Genomic DNA, 18,601 nt, shown 5'->3' with positions numbered 1-18,601 from the left:
GGATGAACTGGTCATGGATATTTGCTTACACTTTTTCCCCTCTTCTTCTCATTCCATTTCTGGTTCGGAGGATCAGGCAGACATCTCTCACCATGATCATTATAGTTCCCACTTGGGCGTGTCAGCCATGGTTCACCACACTTCTGGACCTCTCAGAAGTTCCCCAGGAGAAGCTCCATCTCCCTCAAAATCAAAGACAGATCAGCTATCCAGACCCCAAGACATTCAACCTTGCGATATGACTCCTGAAGCCATAGAGTTTATTACTTAGGATTGCCTACAGAAAATAAGGACATGCTCAGGGAAGCTCCTAGACCCACAACTAGAGCATGTTATGCTGCAAAATGGAAACGTTTTGTATGGTACTGCCAACCCAAATGTATTAATCCCATTAAAACTACTGTCCAAGGCATGGTTTATTTGCTTCACTTATAGAAAGCAAATCTAGCTTACACATCCATTCACTTGTACCTCGCAGCTATAGCTGCATATCTACAGAACAGGCAACATTCTTCCTTGTTCAGAATCCCGGTCATCAAAGCCTTCATGGAAGGCCTTAAAATGGTTATTCCACCCATAATGCCTCCTGCACCATCCTGAAATCTCAATATTGTGCTTACCAGGCTCATGGAACCTCCTTTTGAGCCACTTTATTTATGCCCTCTTCTGTACCGTTCTTGGAAAGTGGGGTTCTTAGTCACTATCACATCACTTAGACTCCAGGCCCTATCCTTGGAAGAACCTTTCTTCCAAAGTCATAGAGATAAAGTGGTCCTTCGTACAAACCCGAAGTTCCTTCCTAAAGTAGTTCCACAGGGGCTTGGGCTTAAGTTAACATGGCCCTTAAATACGTTTCTATTGGTTGTTACATACGTTGGTTTCTGGCACTAGTATTTCTATTAGCTTAGGGAATAGGGTTAATGTATTGATTGGTACTAGGGTTCGGATTCCAACTGGACTGAGGTTTTAGGGTTAGTGTTGAGATTGGTAGTCTGGATTAGGGGTCTGATTGGTTAATAGGGCTAGGTCTCCCATTGACTCTTGGATTTAGGGTTACAAATCTGATTGGTTAGGACTAGGACTAGGTTTCTATTGGCCAATAGGGCTATTTAAGCCTAGGGCTCAGGGCGTCTCAGCCCGGGTGGCGAGGACAAGGGCAGTTGCCTGTTCTGGCCAGGACTAGGGCCAGAAATGCTGCCCAATTTTCCAATTACTAGAAAGGACCTTAGTCCCTACACATCCTCCAACATCCAAACACAATATCAGCAAAGGCATCCAACTCATGCACCACAAACAGGCCTCATACAGTTTGCAATGTCTCATCAACCAACCCAAAACCCCACATACCACACCTATACACACATCCACCACAACTACATTAAGACACCTTCATTCTCACATCAAACACAACTCTGTCCATTCCGACTAACACATCCTGCCATGGCCCACACAACACAAAAACACTTTATACGTTACTTTCAGCCATCCAGACACACACTCCCTGTTTGTACAAACCAACAGCACTATCCTCTACTTGCTCCTAACAGACCCCCTTTTAACATGACAATACCTAAACTCAGCCCTCCATCACACCATCCAGAAACACCCACCCAGTCTCTTCACCAATTACACATAAACATACAATGGTTACACTCCACTCCACCACATAGATTACCTCTTCCAGTGATCACAACTAACACAAACTCCCCTAACTCTCGCCCATCCCCTCTTACACACTTCATACATTCTTCTCCAAAACACAACACCCCCTGTAATATTCGAATACCACTCACCACCACTAACTTACATACAAATCCTTCACAGATAACCACTACATCAATATATCCTCACTATTCCACAAAAACAAAACAAACCTCACACATCAGCACATCAAAATAATACAAATGTTCATACTTTCCGTCACACCCGCTCCCACCCTCATGACTACACAAACAATACAAATCCTGACCAATCTTTACTCCTACATTCTCACTCTTCACAAACATCTACCACAAGCACCCCAACATAGCAACACTCATTCACCCGCCTCTCGTCCATTGCACAGTTTAGAGCCTTACATAATTAACCACATGCTCCTCCACCACCCCTAACCCATATTCCTTCCACACTAAACAAACTCAAACAAAATAAACAACACGCCAATCTTAACTTTGCATCCCCATATCTATTAAACAATAAGGCTACTCTACAAAAACATACTGCACTCACCATGTCACTCTCAGCCACAAAGTCCAACACACACAGACCCAACAAAATGCCTCCTAAGCCTGCTGGACGAGGAACACTATATAGAAGAACAGACTGTTGTGACCTTCATACAGTTATCACAACTAACAACACACCTGCTACAAGCTCAAAATGTACTGCTCCCCCTTCTCCAAAACAAAATGATAGCGCCACAAATACAAATTTTCTAAGCTGCCTACTCATAAATGCTTGGTCGCTCTAAAAAAAAAAAAAAAAAAAAAAAGCACTTCATCTTCGACCTGCCCACTGACACAAAACCTGACTTACAATTCATAACAGAATCATGGTTGGGAGATGACATTGCCCCAGTGTTGGATGAAGCCATTCCACAAGGCTGTCAAACCATCACACAAAACCATATAGGCAAAAGAGGAGGTGGACTATCTATTATATTCAAACAAGCCATAAATCTCTGTATAACAGGCAACATTTCCATACAAAGATGTGAAGCCCTCATCACCAGATGCAACCCTACAGCAGCTTCCTCTTGTAACTTTCTCCTCCTTTACAGACCTCTACCTAGCAATTTGACATTCCCAGACACTTTTCTAGACAGTCTCAAACCTTATAACATTATACTCAAACCTATGCATTCTTGGGGACCTTAAACATTTGGTTTGACAAACCCAATATGCTCCGTCCAAAAGCTCTCACCACCTGACTAGTCACATTGAACCTACATCAGATTGTACACAATCCCAGACACATCGCTGGACACATCCTAGATGTCGTTTTTGCAAACCCTGAACTAGTTTGTAGCATCACGCCAATCACATGGTCAGACCACCACTTAGTAACTTTCCAACATAAAACAACACAAATCAACACGCCCAATAGCACCTTACATACACACACATATCGACCATGGAGCAAACTCAATTTTGAAGACTTGAAAACACAACTAACAGCCAATACAGATCGAGACACTCTAAATTCTGTTCCAAAACTTTGAGGGGCTACAGGAAGCTTTCGATATCCTAATACCCCTCAAAAAAACTAAACAGGACAAAAGAAAGCCAACACCTTGGAGAAACACAGAACTTAAAAAGATAAAGCAACAAATCAGAAGGCTGCAGAGGACCTGGCACAAAACAAACAACATTCAAGACAACCTTCAGCTACACAAACTTAATAGAAAATACAAATCATCAATCAAAAAAGTTATAAAAAAAGGTACTACTCAGAATTCAAAATGCTAAATCTGCAACTTAAGAATTTGATGAGAAAGTTTCTTAATGAATTTGGAAAACCTAAATGCATGGAAAAAAGATTTCACAAACAAACTGGCATTTCATTACACAACCAAGGCAGACACATTGGACTCCTATTTAAAACAGAAGAAAACCATCTGCACCAAACTGTTTCCTAAAATCCCCTCCAAGAGTAAACCAACCCATCCCTTGCACTCCTTTAAACAAATATCACCAGTTGAATTTATGGATTTGGTCAAAACTAGCAGGCCTTCCGGCTGCCCTTCTGACCCTTGTCCACCACACATCTTTAAGAGCATTCTTTTATCTACTTCTGCTGCCACACCTGTAAGAAGAATCATCCAAAATCCTTTAACTACAAGAACTTTTCCTGAAAACCTGAAAAAGGCATACATACGCCCATTATTAAAGAAAACAAACCTAGGCCCGCATGATCCCCAACAACTACAGACCAATTACAAATGGACCTTTCCTGTGCAAACTGACTGAAAGAGCAGCATTCGCCCCGATTTCACAATTCCTTGAAGACAACTCCATAATTGCAGACTACCAAACTGTATTCTGCTGAGGAAGAGGCACTGAATCGGCACTCATAGCAATCTTTTATGATCTTTAAAACACAGTCAACCGCAGTGGAGTTGCTGCACTACTTCTCTTGGACCTCTCAGCTGCCTTTGATACTGTTGACCATGACACCCTAATTCAAAGGCTCCATGAAGCCGGCATAGAAGGGACTACTCTTGACTGGATTACATCCTAGCTCCAAAACAAAACTAATATGATCTATTCTCCCCCCCTTCTCGTCCAAACCCCATCTCACAAAAGCAGGGGTCCCCCAAGGATCGATCATCTCACCTATGCTTTTCATCATCTACATGATGTCATTACCAAAATTGATCAATGATTTTCAACTCACATGCTACAACTATGCAGATGACACACAAATACTACTTAAATTAGAATGCCCCAAAGACATTGAAAACTCACAAATCTTCAGTTGCCTCAGAGCGGTTGGTCAGTGGATGACCTGGAGCCATCTCAAACTGAATGCTTTCAAAACGGAAATGCTCATGTGTCGACTGGAAAAATTATGACCCACTGTGTGCCTGGCCTAATGATCTGGGACCACCTCCTCAAGTATCCCAAGGAAGTTAAAAACCTTGGAATTACTTTGGACTCCAAGTTAACAATGAATGCCCAAGTGGACAAATTAGCACAATCAAGCTTCATCACCTTGAAGAATCTGCAATGCATCTTCCCCCACCTTGGATTTCCACACAAGGTGCAGGCTACTATCTCTCTCTTGTACTATCTAAACTGGATTATGCCACTTGCCTCTACAATGGATTATCTCGATCTATTATGAAAAAACTACAACTTTTTCAGAACTCAGCTGCCAGGCTACTATTACATGTAAAGCCTTAGGCTCACATCTCCCTTGCCTTGAGATCACTACACTGGTTACCGGTTGCCAGAAGATCCACCTTCAAGCTGCTTTGTATCACCCACAAAGCTATACATAGAACAGGACTGATTTTCATCAGAAACAAAATAACCAAATACATTCAACAAAGAAACCTCTGCTCAAGCTTGGCACCCCGCCTTAAAACACCACCATACAAGAAAAAGACAATAGGTGGTACATCTTTCTCTGTTCAAGCAGCTGAACCATGGAATTCATTACTGCCAAATATAAGATTCAGAAGCCTACTCAAGAGTTGGCTCTTTCCTTCATAACCACCATATCCAAACACCAAGGGACTGCATATGCCTGTGTTGATAAATATTTATAATCTGATTGTGTATATTCTAGACATGTACAGTCCTTTAAGAAATATGTATAGTTACTATTTCTACACATACTCTTTAATCCTGTTTAACAAATGTATATTTACACATGGTTATATGTGTGTGTTTAGATGTGTATATTAATCTATGCTTAACATGTTCATAGGTCATTGAATAGCTCCTAGATAAGTTGTTACTTATGAATCCCTGCTTTCTTTTTTTTTATATCACAATGAGTGAATATTATCTTAACTTTTTAACAGCAAGCATTTCGCTATTGAAAAATTGAGGAAAGATAAATTAATGTTAGAAAAGTATACTTATTAATATCAAATATTACAAATTCTTGAAAGTCTGTTTATACAATACAACTTTACTTCTCTTATTATACCCATTATATTCCTTGCATATACATTAATTTACTATGTATTTACATATCTATTACTCCAGTCCCACTGTACTAGAGAAAAAAGAAATATAAATATAATTAAATAAATGCATTCAAAATAATTAAATAAAAAATAAAATAAAATGTACTGTCTCGTAAGCTTTACTCTGTTGGAACATATGCAGCCGATGTCATAAAGAAGCAGGTGGTGAAGAAACCGTGGAAGGGTTCAGAGAAGTTAAGGCATAAGGTAACAAAACCATTGAAGGTCCTGAGTCTAAACACTTGGACTATAATTCCCAAAAGGTAGCCTTGGTGCCGAAACATTAGTCGACCCAAGGTTCAGCCGAAAACAAAGGAGTCACAGGGATCCTGACTGAGGGATACAGATGCTGGGCAAAATTCTGTTAAAGCCTTCGACAATCCCATCTCCTCGAGAAGGAGGGAGGGAATTGGTGAGTGAGAGAGAGAAAGAACCAAGGCGTCAGAGAAGGTCGCACAATCAACGCCCAAAAAGAGACCTTCTCCAACACTGAAGGCCGAAGAGAAACAAAAGGCTCGAAGCGGATATGGTGACACTCATTCAGAGTAAGAAGGAGTTCGACTCATTAAAAGATTTTCAAATCCCCTCAAAACGGTGTACGTCTTTTGACACAGAAGATGGGAAATCTGCCCTGGAGGCTGCAGCAACACCAGAGCCTTACGAGGAAGAGCAAGAACAGTTCTTCTAACTCAAGGACTTCGAGGAAGCAACAGGGTTTGAAGATGAATCGTTGGGGACGTGAATTGCATCAGACAAATGGATTTTGATCGTGATATGTCACAGATACTGTATAGAACTTTTCAAGCAAACCCCCTTCAATTCCCCCCAAAACCAAATAAATTTTAAAGGGAATAGATAACACAACTAAGGAAAAGGTGAAAGAACTCTTAAAAAGGAGGCTATCGAAAGGGTAGCAGCAAGGGAAAGAAACCAGGGAAGCTATTCTCCCTTACCTCTTTGTCTCAAAACAGGAGCTAACTCAGAGACCAGTCTTAGACCTCAAATTCTTAAATTAGTTTGTACTCAACACATCATGGTGACAACACTCCAAGGAGCTATACCACTGTTATGGCAACCTTAGACCTAAAGGATGCCTACCTATACATTCCAGTGACTCAAGTATACAAAAAATATCTCAGATTTGGTTTAGACAGAGTGCACTATCAGTTCACAGTGCTACCCTGCAGCATTAAAATCAGCACCACTAGTCTTCACAAAGTGATTTGCTTGCAGTTGCAGCATATGTAAGAAGAGAGGGTCTCTGTGTATACCCATACTTAGACACCTGGCTAGTGAAGGCAAAAACAATAAAGAAATGCCAAGAAGACATTCAGATAGTAACCAACACTCTAGAATGTCTAGGTTTCTCAATAAACCAAAAACAGTTGTCCCCAGAGCAAGAAAATATGTTTCTGGGAGCGGCACTCAACTTCAGAACAGCCCAAGCTTATCCGGTCCAGAAGAAGGCACAGGCGATCACAGGTCAAGTTCGACCTTTACCAGAAGGATCAATCTCTGACAGTGAGGCCAGTCATGAAACTAATGGCTATGATGGCATCATGCATACCACTACTAACACATTAAAGGCTGCATATACGTCCTTTCCAAGAATGGATCTGCAACAAATGGTCACAAGCCACAGGTAATTGGGAGGATCTACTGGTTGTCACAGCAAAGGTACAAAAATAAGCATAAAGGTGGAAATCCTAGAACGTGACAGTAGGGAGACCAAGACCATTCGAAACACCAATTCCAACAGTGACCATTACAGCAGATACATTCCACAAGGATTGGGGAGCACACACAGGCACTGAAATGAATCAGCTACCTGTAAATAAAAACTGTTTCTCTAACCCTGAAAGCATTTCAAAAACACATCTTAGGTCAAACTGTACTAATACAAACAGACAACACAACAATGATGTTCTACAGCAACAAACAGAGGAACAAAACCATTCCTCCTGAGCAGGTTAGCCCAAGAGATATGGCAATGGGGAATACCAAGGAAGATCAAATTGCAAGCGATACACCTACTGGGAAAAGAAAATACAGAGGCAGACAGCTTGAGCAGGCAGGAAAGCAGTTCTCCAGAATGGGAACTCAAGCAAAAGATATTGGAGAAGATATTCCAAGCTTGGGGAAGACCAGAAATAGGCTTGTTCGCAACAGCAAAGAACGCAAAATGCCGAAGCTTTGCCTCCAGGCTTCAACACCACCAATAAGAGGGGAATACCCTGTCAATAAACTGGTCAGAGAGATTTGCTTATGCCTTTTCTCCAGTACCCCTAATACTACAGGTGCTAGAAAAAATCAAGACAGTAAGGGACACACAGATTCTCATAGTGCCACAATGGGCCAGACAGCCTTGGTACTCGGACCTACTGGAAATGTCCAGCGATCAAAGGAGGACAATCAAAGCAGAAAAAGGCCTGCTAACAATTTGGGGGGGGTAAGGGTAGGGATTTGGGTGGGGGGGGGGGAGGGGGAGAGAGAGAGAGATACCATCCTGAGCCAGCAACACTCAGCCTAGCAGCCTGGCTCCTGGAGACTTCTGATTTGGACAACTCCAACTTTTACCTAGGACAATGGTGATCTTTAAGGAAGCTAGAAAGGCTACTACAATTAAATGCTGTGCAGCAAAATGGGGAAGGTACATGAACTGGAGCACAAAGAACAAACATTTGTAGGCTAGGACTAGACCGGAAACTCTCAATGTATCTCACTCATCTACTGAATACCGGACTGATCTTTTTTGATCCTTAAAGGTACAGCTGGCAGCCATAGTGTCATTCACTAGGGGCACTTAATGCAGCAGCTTCTTCACATCCCCAGTAGTAAAGAGATTCCTTGAAGGGGCAAAAAGAATCGCTCCACCAAGATCAGTCCCAGGTCCTTTATGGAACCTAAACACTGTGCTAACACAGTTAATGACTAAGGATATAAAATCACTAATGATCTAAAATAACTCAAGACAGCATTCATAATCGCAATCACATCGCTTTGCAGAGTAAGCGAACTGCAGGCACTAACAATACTAGAACCATACCAGCAGATACACAGGGACAAGATGGTTCTCAGAACGATCCCACAGTTAATGCCAAAAATGTAACCTAGTTTCACGTCAGGGTATTCAACTGCCATCATTCTTCAAACAACAAAAAAACCTGACTGAAAGAGCCCTACACATTTTGGATGTAAGGAGGGCTCTAATGTACTATCTGCAAGAAACATGAGTATTGTAAAGAAGATCAGTTGTTTCTCTCATTCCCCTAAGCAACCAATGGTTCACCAGTATCTAAAGGAACAATCGGGAACAATACAGACTTGCTGTGCTAGAGCAGGAATGACAATGCCCACTTGCTCAAGAGCACACTCACCATGAAAAAAGGACGCATCACTGGTGTTTCTAGCAAATGATCCAGTGGAGGCAGGCTTCAACACACACATTCGCAACTCATTATTGTGTGGATATCCAAATGAACAAGGAGGCACATGTGGGACAGAGTACGACAACACTTGTTGCCAACACCTTCTCATTTTCTCCCAGCCAACCCATGAAAGGAGATACTGTTACATAATCTAATGCACAGCATGTGAATCCATAAAAGGATTCATGTTGCAATACAAAATAGTTACTTACCAGTAGGAGTAGTTTTGCAGCCTGAGAGGTTTTCTGGATTCACATGCGACCCACCCACCACCCCAGAAATGGGAGGGGAAGCAATAGGGTGGGAAAGGAAAAAACAAGAAAGAAGTAAGCAAGGAAAATGGGGAAAAAAGAATCCAAAGGTGGCGATTTAGGTACAGGAACATCCGGGGTGCCATCTGCCTTCACACAAGGGGGTGAACATAGCAGCCAAATAGTGGTCGACACCCACAGAGAAAAGGTGGGGGTGGACAATTCGGGACCCAACCACTAGATGGCGGAATAATGCACAGTGAATGAGTCTAGAACACTTTTCAAGCTGCAAAACTACTCATACATAACCATTTTGTTTTCATCTACATCAAAACTTGCTTTATGAGGAGGTAAACTATTTATTACAGAACATTATAGTGGAGAAAGTGCCTCCTTTGCGTAAAGGAAAGGGTATTTATTCCCACTATTTTCTGGTGCAGAAAAAAGGTCCAAAACAAGATTTCAGACACATTCTCAACCTAAAATTTACAAACAAATGTATTAAGAACGTTTTAGGCTGTTAACTTTACACCAAACATATCCTTAGTTACGTCAAAGAGATTAGAAATGTGGGATAGACTTGAAGGATGCCTATGTCCATATTCCAATAATAAAGAACCACAGGAAGTTTCTAATATTTGTGGTAGGTCACTACCAATTGAAGGTTCTTCCCTTAGGCTAGAAGCCTGCTCCTCACACCTTTAGAAGGGTATGGCAGTAGTTGCGGCCCATCTTCTCAGAAGGAAAGTTTTTGTATGCTGTATCTGGATGACTGGTTGATAAAGGCATTGTCTCCGGTCATGGCAAACGAACACTTTCAAACAACAGTGCAACCTTATAAGATCTTGGTCTGAAAATCAACTTTCAGAAATCAACGGTTGTTCTAATACATAGGATTCACCATTTAGGAGCAATATTTGACACCACTGTTGCAAAAGTGGTTTTTTTTTTTTTTTTTGGGAGGCGGGACTCCTATATATCCAAACAGAAGTGTCAACTGCTGAAAGCAACTCCCCATGCAGCAATGTGACAGGTTTCTTCATTGCTGGAATTGATGGCATCCTGTATCTTTTGGACACTGAACGCCAGATTCCACATGAGACCATTACAGCAGTGCCTAGGTGATCAGTGGATTCAGAAATCAGGGAATTGCGAGAACAAGATAATGCTTAGCAAGCGATCCAATCATTCCATTGGTGGTGCAGGGCATCCAGTTTGCTGAAAGAAGTTCTTTTCCACATTCCTACTCAAACTATAGTAACAGGCACTGCTCTCCTGGGATGGGGTACTCATATGGCCCTCCTTCAAATTAAGGGGACTTGGTCAAAAAAGGAAGAATCCTATAACATCTACCTGTTGGAATTGAGAGCTGTCCATCTAGCTCTAAAATAATTTCTACTTTCATTCAAGACAACCTCGATCCTTGTTCAGATAGACCATACAACAACAGTGTATTATCTGAATAAACAAGGCGGAGCCCATTCAAGGCAGTTGTCGCTGGAAGCTCTGGCCATTTGGAAATTCCTTTTAGTAAAGAATTTACAATTATGGCAATAAATCTTCTAGGAGCGTACAGCAAGCAGACAGATGCACTAAGTCGAATAATTCAAGAAAATCCTGATGAAATTCTGCACAACATATTGGAAGAATGAGGCTATCTGGAATTAGACAATTTTGCCGACGCGCAGAACAAAAAATGCCCAAACTTCACCTCAAGATATTACCAACCAGGATCCATGAGGAATGCCCTGGTCAGGAACATTTCTCCATGTTTTGTTCTCCCATCGCTTCGATTCCAGCTGTGTTGATAAAACTAAAGCATTCCACGACAAAAAATTATCCTAATAGCTCTGAAATGGCCTCGACAATGGTGGTTCACAGATCTTCATCTATCCGAGACCACACAGGAAATTGTTGTGCAAACCAGATCGTCTCTTCAAATTCGGGGATCAGATCAATATACCCTAACCTAACATTGGCTCCTGAATTCTTACAATACAAGCATTTAAATCTTCCACAAGATTGTATGAACATAAAGAGGCGAAGAGACCATCCACTACAACATCATATTCTCTCAAATGGAAATGATTTTGCATATGGTGCATTCAGAATAACCATAACCCTGTTTCCTGCCAAGAGGAAGCAGTTATTCCATATCTTTTTCATTTGGCAAAATCTAGCCTCTCATTTTCTTTCATAAAAGTTCATTTTGCAGCCATGACTGCATATAGGAAGTCTCCTTCACAAACCTCTTTCTTTAAAATACTGGTAGTGTAGCCTTTTTTTTTTTTTTTAGTAGCTATTACTTCCGTTCACAGGTGTAGGAAGTTGGCTCTGTATGCACTATTTCAAAGTAAGGAATAGTATGCACAGAGTCCAAGGGTTCCCCTTAGAGGTAAGATAGTGGCAAAAAGAGATAATACTAATGCTCTATTTTGTGGTAGTGTGGTCGAGCAGTAGGCTTATCAAAGGAGTAGTGTTAAGCATTTGTTGTACATACACACAGGCAATAAATGAGGAACACACACTCAGAAACAATTCCAGGCCAATAGGTTTTTGTTATAGAAAAATATATTTTCTTAGTTTATTTTAAGAACCACAGGTTCAAATTCTACATGTAATATCTCATTTGAAAGGTATTGCAGGTAAGTACTCTAGGAACTTTGAACAATCGCAATAGCATATATACTTTTTACATAAAACACATTTAGCTGTTTTAAAAGTGGACACTTAGTGCAATTTTCACAGTTCCTGGGGGAGGTAAAGTAATGTTAGTTCTTGCAGGTAAGTAAACCACCTACGGGGTTCAAATTGGGGTCCAAGGTAGCCCACCGTTGGGGGTTCAGAGCAACCCCAAAGTTACCACACCAGCAGCTCAGGGCCGGTCAGGTGCAGAGTTCAAAGTGGTGCCCAAAACGCATAGGCTTCGATGGAGAGAAGGGGGTGCCCCGGTTCCAGTCTGCCAGCAGGTAAGTACCCGCGTCTTCGGAGGGCAGACCAGGGGGGTTTTGTAGGGCACCGGGGGGGACACAAGTCCACACAGAAAGTACACCCTCAGCAGCGCGGGGATGGGCCGGGTGCAGTGTGCAAACAAGCGTCGGGTTTCCAATGGATTTCAATGGGAGACCAAGGGGTCTCTTCGGCGGTGCAGGCAGGCAAGGGGGAGGCTCCTCGGTGTAGCCACCACCTGGGCAAGGGAGAGGGCCTCCTGGGGGTCACTCCTGCACTGGAGTGCCGATCCTTCAGGTCCTGGGGGCTGCGGGTGCAGGGTCTTTTCCAGGCGTCAGGATTTCAGTGTCAGGCAGTCGCGGTCAGGGGGAGCCTCGGGATTCCCTCTGCAGGCGTCGCTGTGGGGGGTCAGGGGGGACAACTTTGGTTACTCACGGTCTCTGAGTCGCCAGAGGGTCCTCCCTGAGGTGTTGGTTCTCCACCAGTCGAGTCGGGGTCGCCGGGTGCAGTGTTGCAAGTCTCACGCTTCTTGCGGGGATTGCAGAGGTCTTTAAATCTGCTCCTCTGGATACAAAGTTGCAGTCTTTGTTGAACAGAGCCGCTGTTCTCTGGAGTTTCTTGGTCTCTTGGAAGCAGGGCAGTCCTCTGAGGATTCAGAGGTCGCTGGTCCCAGGGAAAGCGTCGCTGGAGCAGGTTTCTTCTGAAGGAGGGAGACAGGCCGGTAGGGCTGGGGCCAAAGCAGTTGGTGTCTTCTTCTTCTCTGCAGGGTTTTTCAGCTCAGCAGTCCTCTTCTTCTGTAAGTTGCAGGAATCTAAATTCTTGGGTTCAGGGAAGCCCTTAAATACTCAATTTAAGGGTGTGTTTAGGTCTGGGGGGTTAGTAGCCAATGGCTACTAGCCCTGAGGGTGGGTACACCCTCTTTGTGCCTCCTCCCAAGGGGAGGGGGTCACATTCCTATCCCTATTGGGGGAATCCTCCATCTGCAAGATGGAGGATTTCTAAAAGTTAGTCACTTCAGCTCAGGACACCTTAGGGGCTGTCCTGACTGGCCAGTGACTCCTCCTTGTTTTTCTCATTAATTCCTCCGGCCTTGCCGCCAAAAGTGGGGCCGTGGCCGGAGGGGGCGGGCAACTCCACTAGCTGGAGTGCCCTGTGGTGCCGGAACAAAGGGGGTGAGCCTTTGAGGCTCGCCGCCAGGTGTTACAGCTCCTGCCTGGGGGAGGTGATAGCATCTCCACCCAGTGCAGGCTTTGTTACTGGCCACAGAGTGACAAAGGCACTCTCCCCATGTGGCCAGCAACATGTCTCGAGTGTGGCAGGCTGCTAAAACCAGTCAGCCTACACGGGTAGTTGGTTAAGGTTTCAGGGGGCACCTCTAAGGTGCCCTCTGGGGTGTATTTCACAATAAAATGTACACTGGCATCAGTGTGCATTTATTGTGCTGAGAAGTTTGATACCAAACTTCCCAGTTTTCAGTGTAGCCATTATGGTGCTGTGGAGTTCGTGTTTGGCAGACTCCCAGACCATATACTCTTATGGCTACCTTGCACTTACAATGTCTAAGGTTTTGCTTAGACACTGTAGGGGCACAGTGCTCATGCACTGGTGCCCTCACCTATGGTATAGTGCACCCTGCCTTAGGGCTGTAAGGCCTGCTAGAGGGGTGACTTATCTATACTGCATAGGCAGTGTGAGGTTGGCATGGCACCCTGAGGGGAGTGCCATGTCGACTTACTCGTTTTGTCCTCACCAGCACACACAAGCTGGCAAGCAGTGTCTGTGCTGAGTGAGGGGACCCCAGGGTGGCATAAGCTATGCTGCAGCCCTTTTGAGACCTTCCCTGGCATCAGGGCCCTTGGTACCAGGGGTACCAGTTACAAGGGACTTACCTGGATGCCAGGGTGTGCCAATTGTGTAAAACAAAAGTACAGGTTAGGGAAAGAACACTGGTGCTGGGGCCTGGTTAGCAGGCCTCAGCACACTTTCAAATCAAAACATGGCATCAGCAAAGGCAAAAAGTCAGGGGGTAACCATGCCAAGGAGGCATTTCCTTACAACAGGATTAATGAAATTCAAGCTTTGTGCGCAAAAAGGCTGGCTGTATTTCATGGAAGTAGGCTTGTAATGAGAACTCATCCAGCTTTCCTTCAAAAGTAATATCAAATATTCATATCAATCAAACAGTTTCTTCTTCCCAAACCCCTATAATCGAGCACAAAAAGCCCTGTATTCTTTGAATGTAAACCGGGTATTAAATACTTTTTGGATAAAATAATATAATTTAGACCATCTAATCCCATATTTGTGAACTGTGGTGCTCTTAGGATTGTTTTTTTTTACTTCTAAACAATCAATTTCTAGGCGAATTGTTTCTTGTATAATTGTCAATTACCAGCTAGCGAATAAAACCGTTGTTGGTAAACCTAAGGCACATTCAACTAGAGGAAAAGCAGCAACTATGGCTAAGAAATATTCCTGTTTCAGTAACATGTAAAGCTGCTACATGGAGATCAATACATACCTTTACTAGACATTGTCTGGATTCTGATTCAAGAGCTGATACCCAAGTAGGTCAAGCCTCTTTAAGGAATCTATTTGGATAATACATTCCATATTTCGCCTTGTTGTTCACCAAACAATTGTGGTGGGGTGAGCTTGCTATTCTATTCAGTGCTTATGACAATTAATGATGATTTCCTGGAAGAGAAGGAAAGGTTTCTTACCTGCAATCCTAGTTCTGTTCCAAGGGAACCCTCCTCAAAGTCATAAGCAACTCTCCAACCTCCCCAGGCAACAATTAAATGCAGGTGTTTGTGCCTATTCTCTCATCTACGTAAAAAATGAACTGACCTAACAGTCATACGTACTGCATGATGGGATACTGGAGCAATGGTGAGCCCTTAAAGGTACAATATCAATTTAATGCTCTGACTGCATAGCATAGGTCAGTGGGTCCTAACCTTTTAACTTCTGTAGACCTTCACTTTATCGTTATTTCAACCTAGACCCCCCCACCCCATGAATAATTATTGGAATCCGGGGACCCCACGCTAAACGCTGTTGATGATTAGAACCACTAAACAATACATAAAAAATACAAAAGCAAGCTTTCATCAAACGCATATATAAATGATAACACATTTTATTTCATTTGCAAACAATTTTAAATGAAAGAAAATAATAATTTAAAAGGAAGGTTGGAGCTTTTCTAAATTCAATTGAAGCCACACATTGTCCATACTATAATCTGTTTGATGCACCCGCACTGCTCCTACGAATCATTCTGATAATACCAATTTATTTTTTAGTCTCCAATTTCAAATTCCTTGACGTTTACAGTATGTTTAGCCACCTTATTTATATACACTTAATTAATCTGTTAATTTTTTTTAATACAATTATTTAATTTTCTAAGCAGTTGCAGACCCCTGAAGAGGCTTTCTGGACTGGCAGGGGTCCCCAACCCAACGGTTGGAAAATACTGGTCTAGGTTTTATAAAGGGCCTGCTTTTCCTTTGGTTTCTTCCATTTTAAAGGAGAGGTTTTGATATTTCTTCTCTTTTTCATATGTTTTTCTCCAAATGGAAAATAATTTTAAAAATTAACCAAATATATGTGTGTGTTCGATGGCATGTGTAGAAGCAGATACACATGCTGTGCATATATCGCCATGTTAGTGTTGGGCTCGGAGTGTTACAAGTTATTTTTCTTCTAAGCTTTTTTCGAGTCAAGGGATCGAGTGACTCATCCTCTCAGTAATAGTCCACATGGGCAACAATCTTCTATATCCACTTATCCTTTGCAAAACAGAAGCCTTTCCTTGCTTCCCACCATACCTTGCTGAAGGGGTTTGCCTTAGTTTAAGTTGTGATCAGTGGTTACGCGTTATTTTCACCAAGGAATCCAGCCACACAAAGGGACTTTCTGTTTATTGATTTAGAAGGCTGAGAAGAGGCCTATAGTAAGCAAGCCTTCAATCCTGTGATACTATGTGATACCGTGGATCTCCTATTACTATGGCAACGAAGTGTCTTTCTTTTCCTTATCCAAGCAGTTATGTGAATTTCCTGTTTTGAGCTCTTCAGGGCAGTCTCTTTGGCTCTGTCCCGTATCTCTCTAGATCGAAATATGAGGCTGGATCTCCCAAATGTATGTCCCTGGTCTGTAGTGTTGCTTATTTACCTTTGTTGGATCCACGTAAAGTACAGTAGAGCTGGATGTTTAATAAAACCAAATTAACTCTGTTGGAATTGCCCAAATATGTCCATGTTGATCTGAAAACATTTTTTGCAGTGATAGTCATTGTTACGTGTTGCAAGCCTGAATGTTCTGTCCTCTGAGTGGGTATATTCTAACTTGAACTGTGCGCTTTCGATAATGTTTACAATTTTTTTTACTGTAGGCAGTTATCGCCAGCATAGAATTTCTGTATCAATTGCTTACTGGCCTTTTTTTTTTTTTTTTTTAACCTGTACATGATGTTTGTTTTTTTTTCTGTCATTTCTAGGCTAATGGTGGTTGGCAGGAGGCAGCCACTCCATCATCGGTGACTTCACCTACAGAGGGGCCCGGAAGCGTACACTCGGACACCTCCAACTGACTGTCTCCTGTCTCGATGGGCTAGAGATCCAAAGGGATCACAAAACACGCTACATCCGATTTAACTTTGACAGCCCTATGAAAAAGAATTTTTCAGTTTTCATGGTGGCTGACACACCAGATGATGGTAGTTGGGGGACCTGCTGTGGTTTGATGGAGGATGGAAAGGAAGTTTAGAGCACAGGTCTAGCAAAACAGAAGTGTGTTAATCAGAGCAACCTTCAGAGACTTTGTTGGAAAGCTTGAAGGGAGGAAAGAACACAGAACCAGTTTGTGGTTCTGAACGAAAGCTGGCACCAATCGCTCTACACTCTTCTGAGGACATCCGTATTGGAGAAAAACAAACTTCAGCTTTACCAGAACCACCTTATTCAGTCAAATCTCCTTTTCCCTGCTTGGCAAGCTCCAATTTGTTTATTATAGAAAAATGCAGCAAGATTTGGGCAGTCTCCTTGGCTAACACCCAGTGTTTTGCTGCACCCATCTTCACTACAGAGCACCACGAAGCAGCACCGTGTCTTCAGGGAAGGCAGTGGAGGTCATCAGTGGAACTGAAAGCATGTTTTGCCTTGCTTGACTGTTTTTGGACATGTAGAAGTAAGGCACTGTTTCCTTCTTGTGTGGTGCCCTTTAGGTTCTCGATGCCAGCTTAGTCCCACCCAGTTTGCAGTAGCTCCAGCTCATTTAAAATGACGATAATCATGTCCATATTTTGAAATTCTCTTCAGCCCTATCTATTAGCAACTACTTTTTTTTTTTTCTTTTTTTATCGAGGTGAGGTAGGCATCTCTTGCAGCGGTCTGTTTACTGATTTTGGAAACACTGTACGCGATTAGTGCAGTGTTACTTCCACAGTCTTTGAATTACATGCAGTGCCCTTAATACTAAACCAGTACTTGAATGATTAAAACCTAGTACACTGTGGTAGGTGGACTTGAGCTTCTTGCCCGCTCCCGTCCCAAGTTATGGGAGTTTCCACAATTGGCAAACAAAACTTTTATCTTGCTTCACACCATGAGTGTTTGTTACCCTAGTTTCTCCTGTATGGCCAAAATTGTTAAATAGTTTAATTTCATAGGTCGTATTAACTTTTTCGGCAATTGAGCAGGGCTTAGTACGTTTGTGTTATATCTGTGATGAATTCTGATTCTTTCTAGCTGTGCATCTGTCACCTGTAACTGAGGGTGGCACTTTGGGAATGGAAAGTTGTTTTTTTCTTCACAATGCAGGATTGGTGTCCTGCTGGCAGGCCTAAGAAACACTACAAACCTCTCTGTCAATTATGGCTGTGGTGAGGGCTTATTTCATTCATCAGGTCTCTTTTTTACAGCATAAATTCTGAGCAACATGGAGCGGGTGCTGGATTGTGTTCACTGATAAAAACAGGGTATGCTTTATTTGCAACTTAAATCTTAATGGCTATTTACATGCTCTTCATAATTTCACGTCTGGTTATTGGGCGTGGAATAACATTTAGTTTCTCTCAATGCGGATGTCATTTCAAGGCATATGAATAGCTGACTGGCTGCATTGGCAACAAGCTTCCAGTGCCCCACACATAGGTGAGACCTTCACATAGTTTTATCTACCACCGGGTTGGGAGCGTAGGTAATAGCTCTGTAGGTGACTGAATTATTCGGAAAACAGTACGTTTCTAGGCTGTTTTGGTGTTTGTC

The 18,601-nt window shown here is 42.6% G+C and overlaps 1 protein-coding gene across 2 annotated transcripts in view; it reads left to right on the top strand.

Annotated features, from left to right (window-relative positions):
* PBX2 (PBX homeobox 2) overlaps window positions 1-18,271 on the top strand; it is a 172,126-nt gene extending 153,855 nt beyond the window's left edge. Inside the window, exon 9 of one of the 2 annotated variants that reach the window (XM_069237258.1) lies at window positions 16,834-18,271. In XM_069237258.1, the coding sequence (XP_069093359.1) occupies window positions 16,834-16,926 (93 nt within the window). In that variant the 3' untranslated portion in view covers window positions 16,927-18,271. The remainder of the gene's footprint in view (window positions 1-16,833) is intronic. The other variant, XM_069237259.1, reaches the window with a different exon arrangement.
* Window positions 18,272-18,601: the final 330 nt, after the last annotated feature.

This window comes from Pleurodeles waltl, chromosome 6 (genome assembly GCF_031143425.1).
Source record: "Pleurodeles waltl isolate 20211129_DDA chromosome 6, aPleWal1.hap1.20221129, whole genome shotgun sequence".
In the NCBI taxonomy this organism is placed as follows: domain Eukaryota; kingdom Metazoa; phylum Chordata; class Amphibia; order Caudata; family Salamandridae; genus Pleurodeles; species Pleurodeles waltl.
Note: the sequence above shows the minus strand (reverse complement) of the source record. Positions and strands in the feature narration are given on the sequence as shown.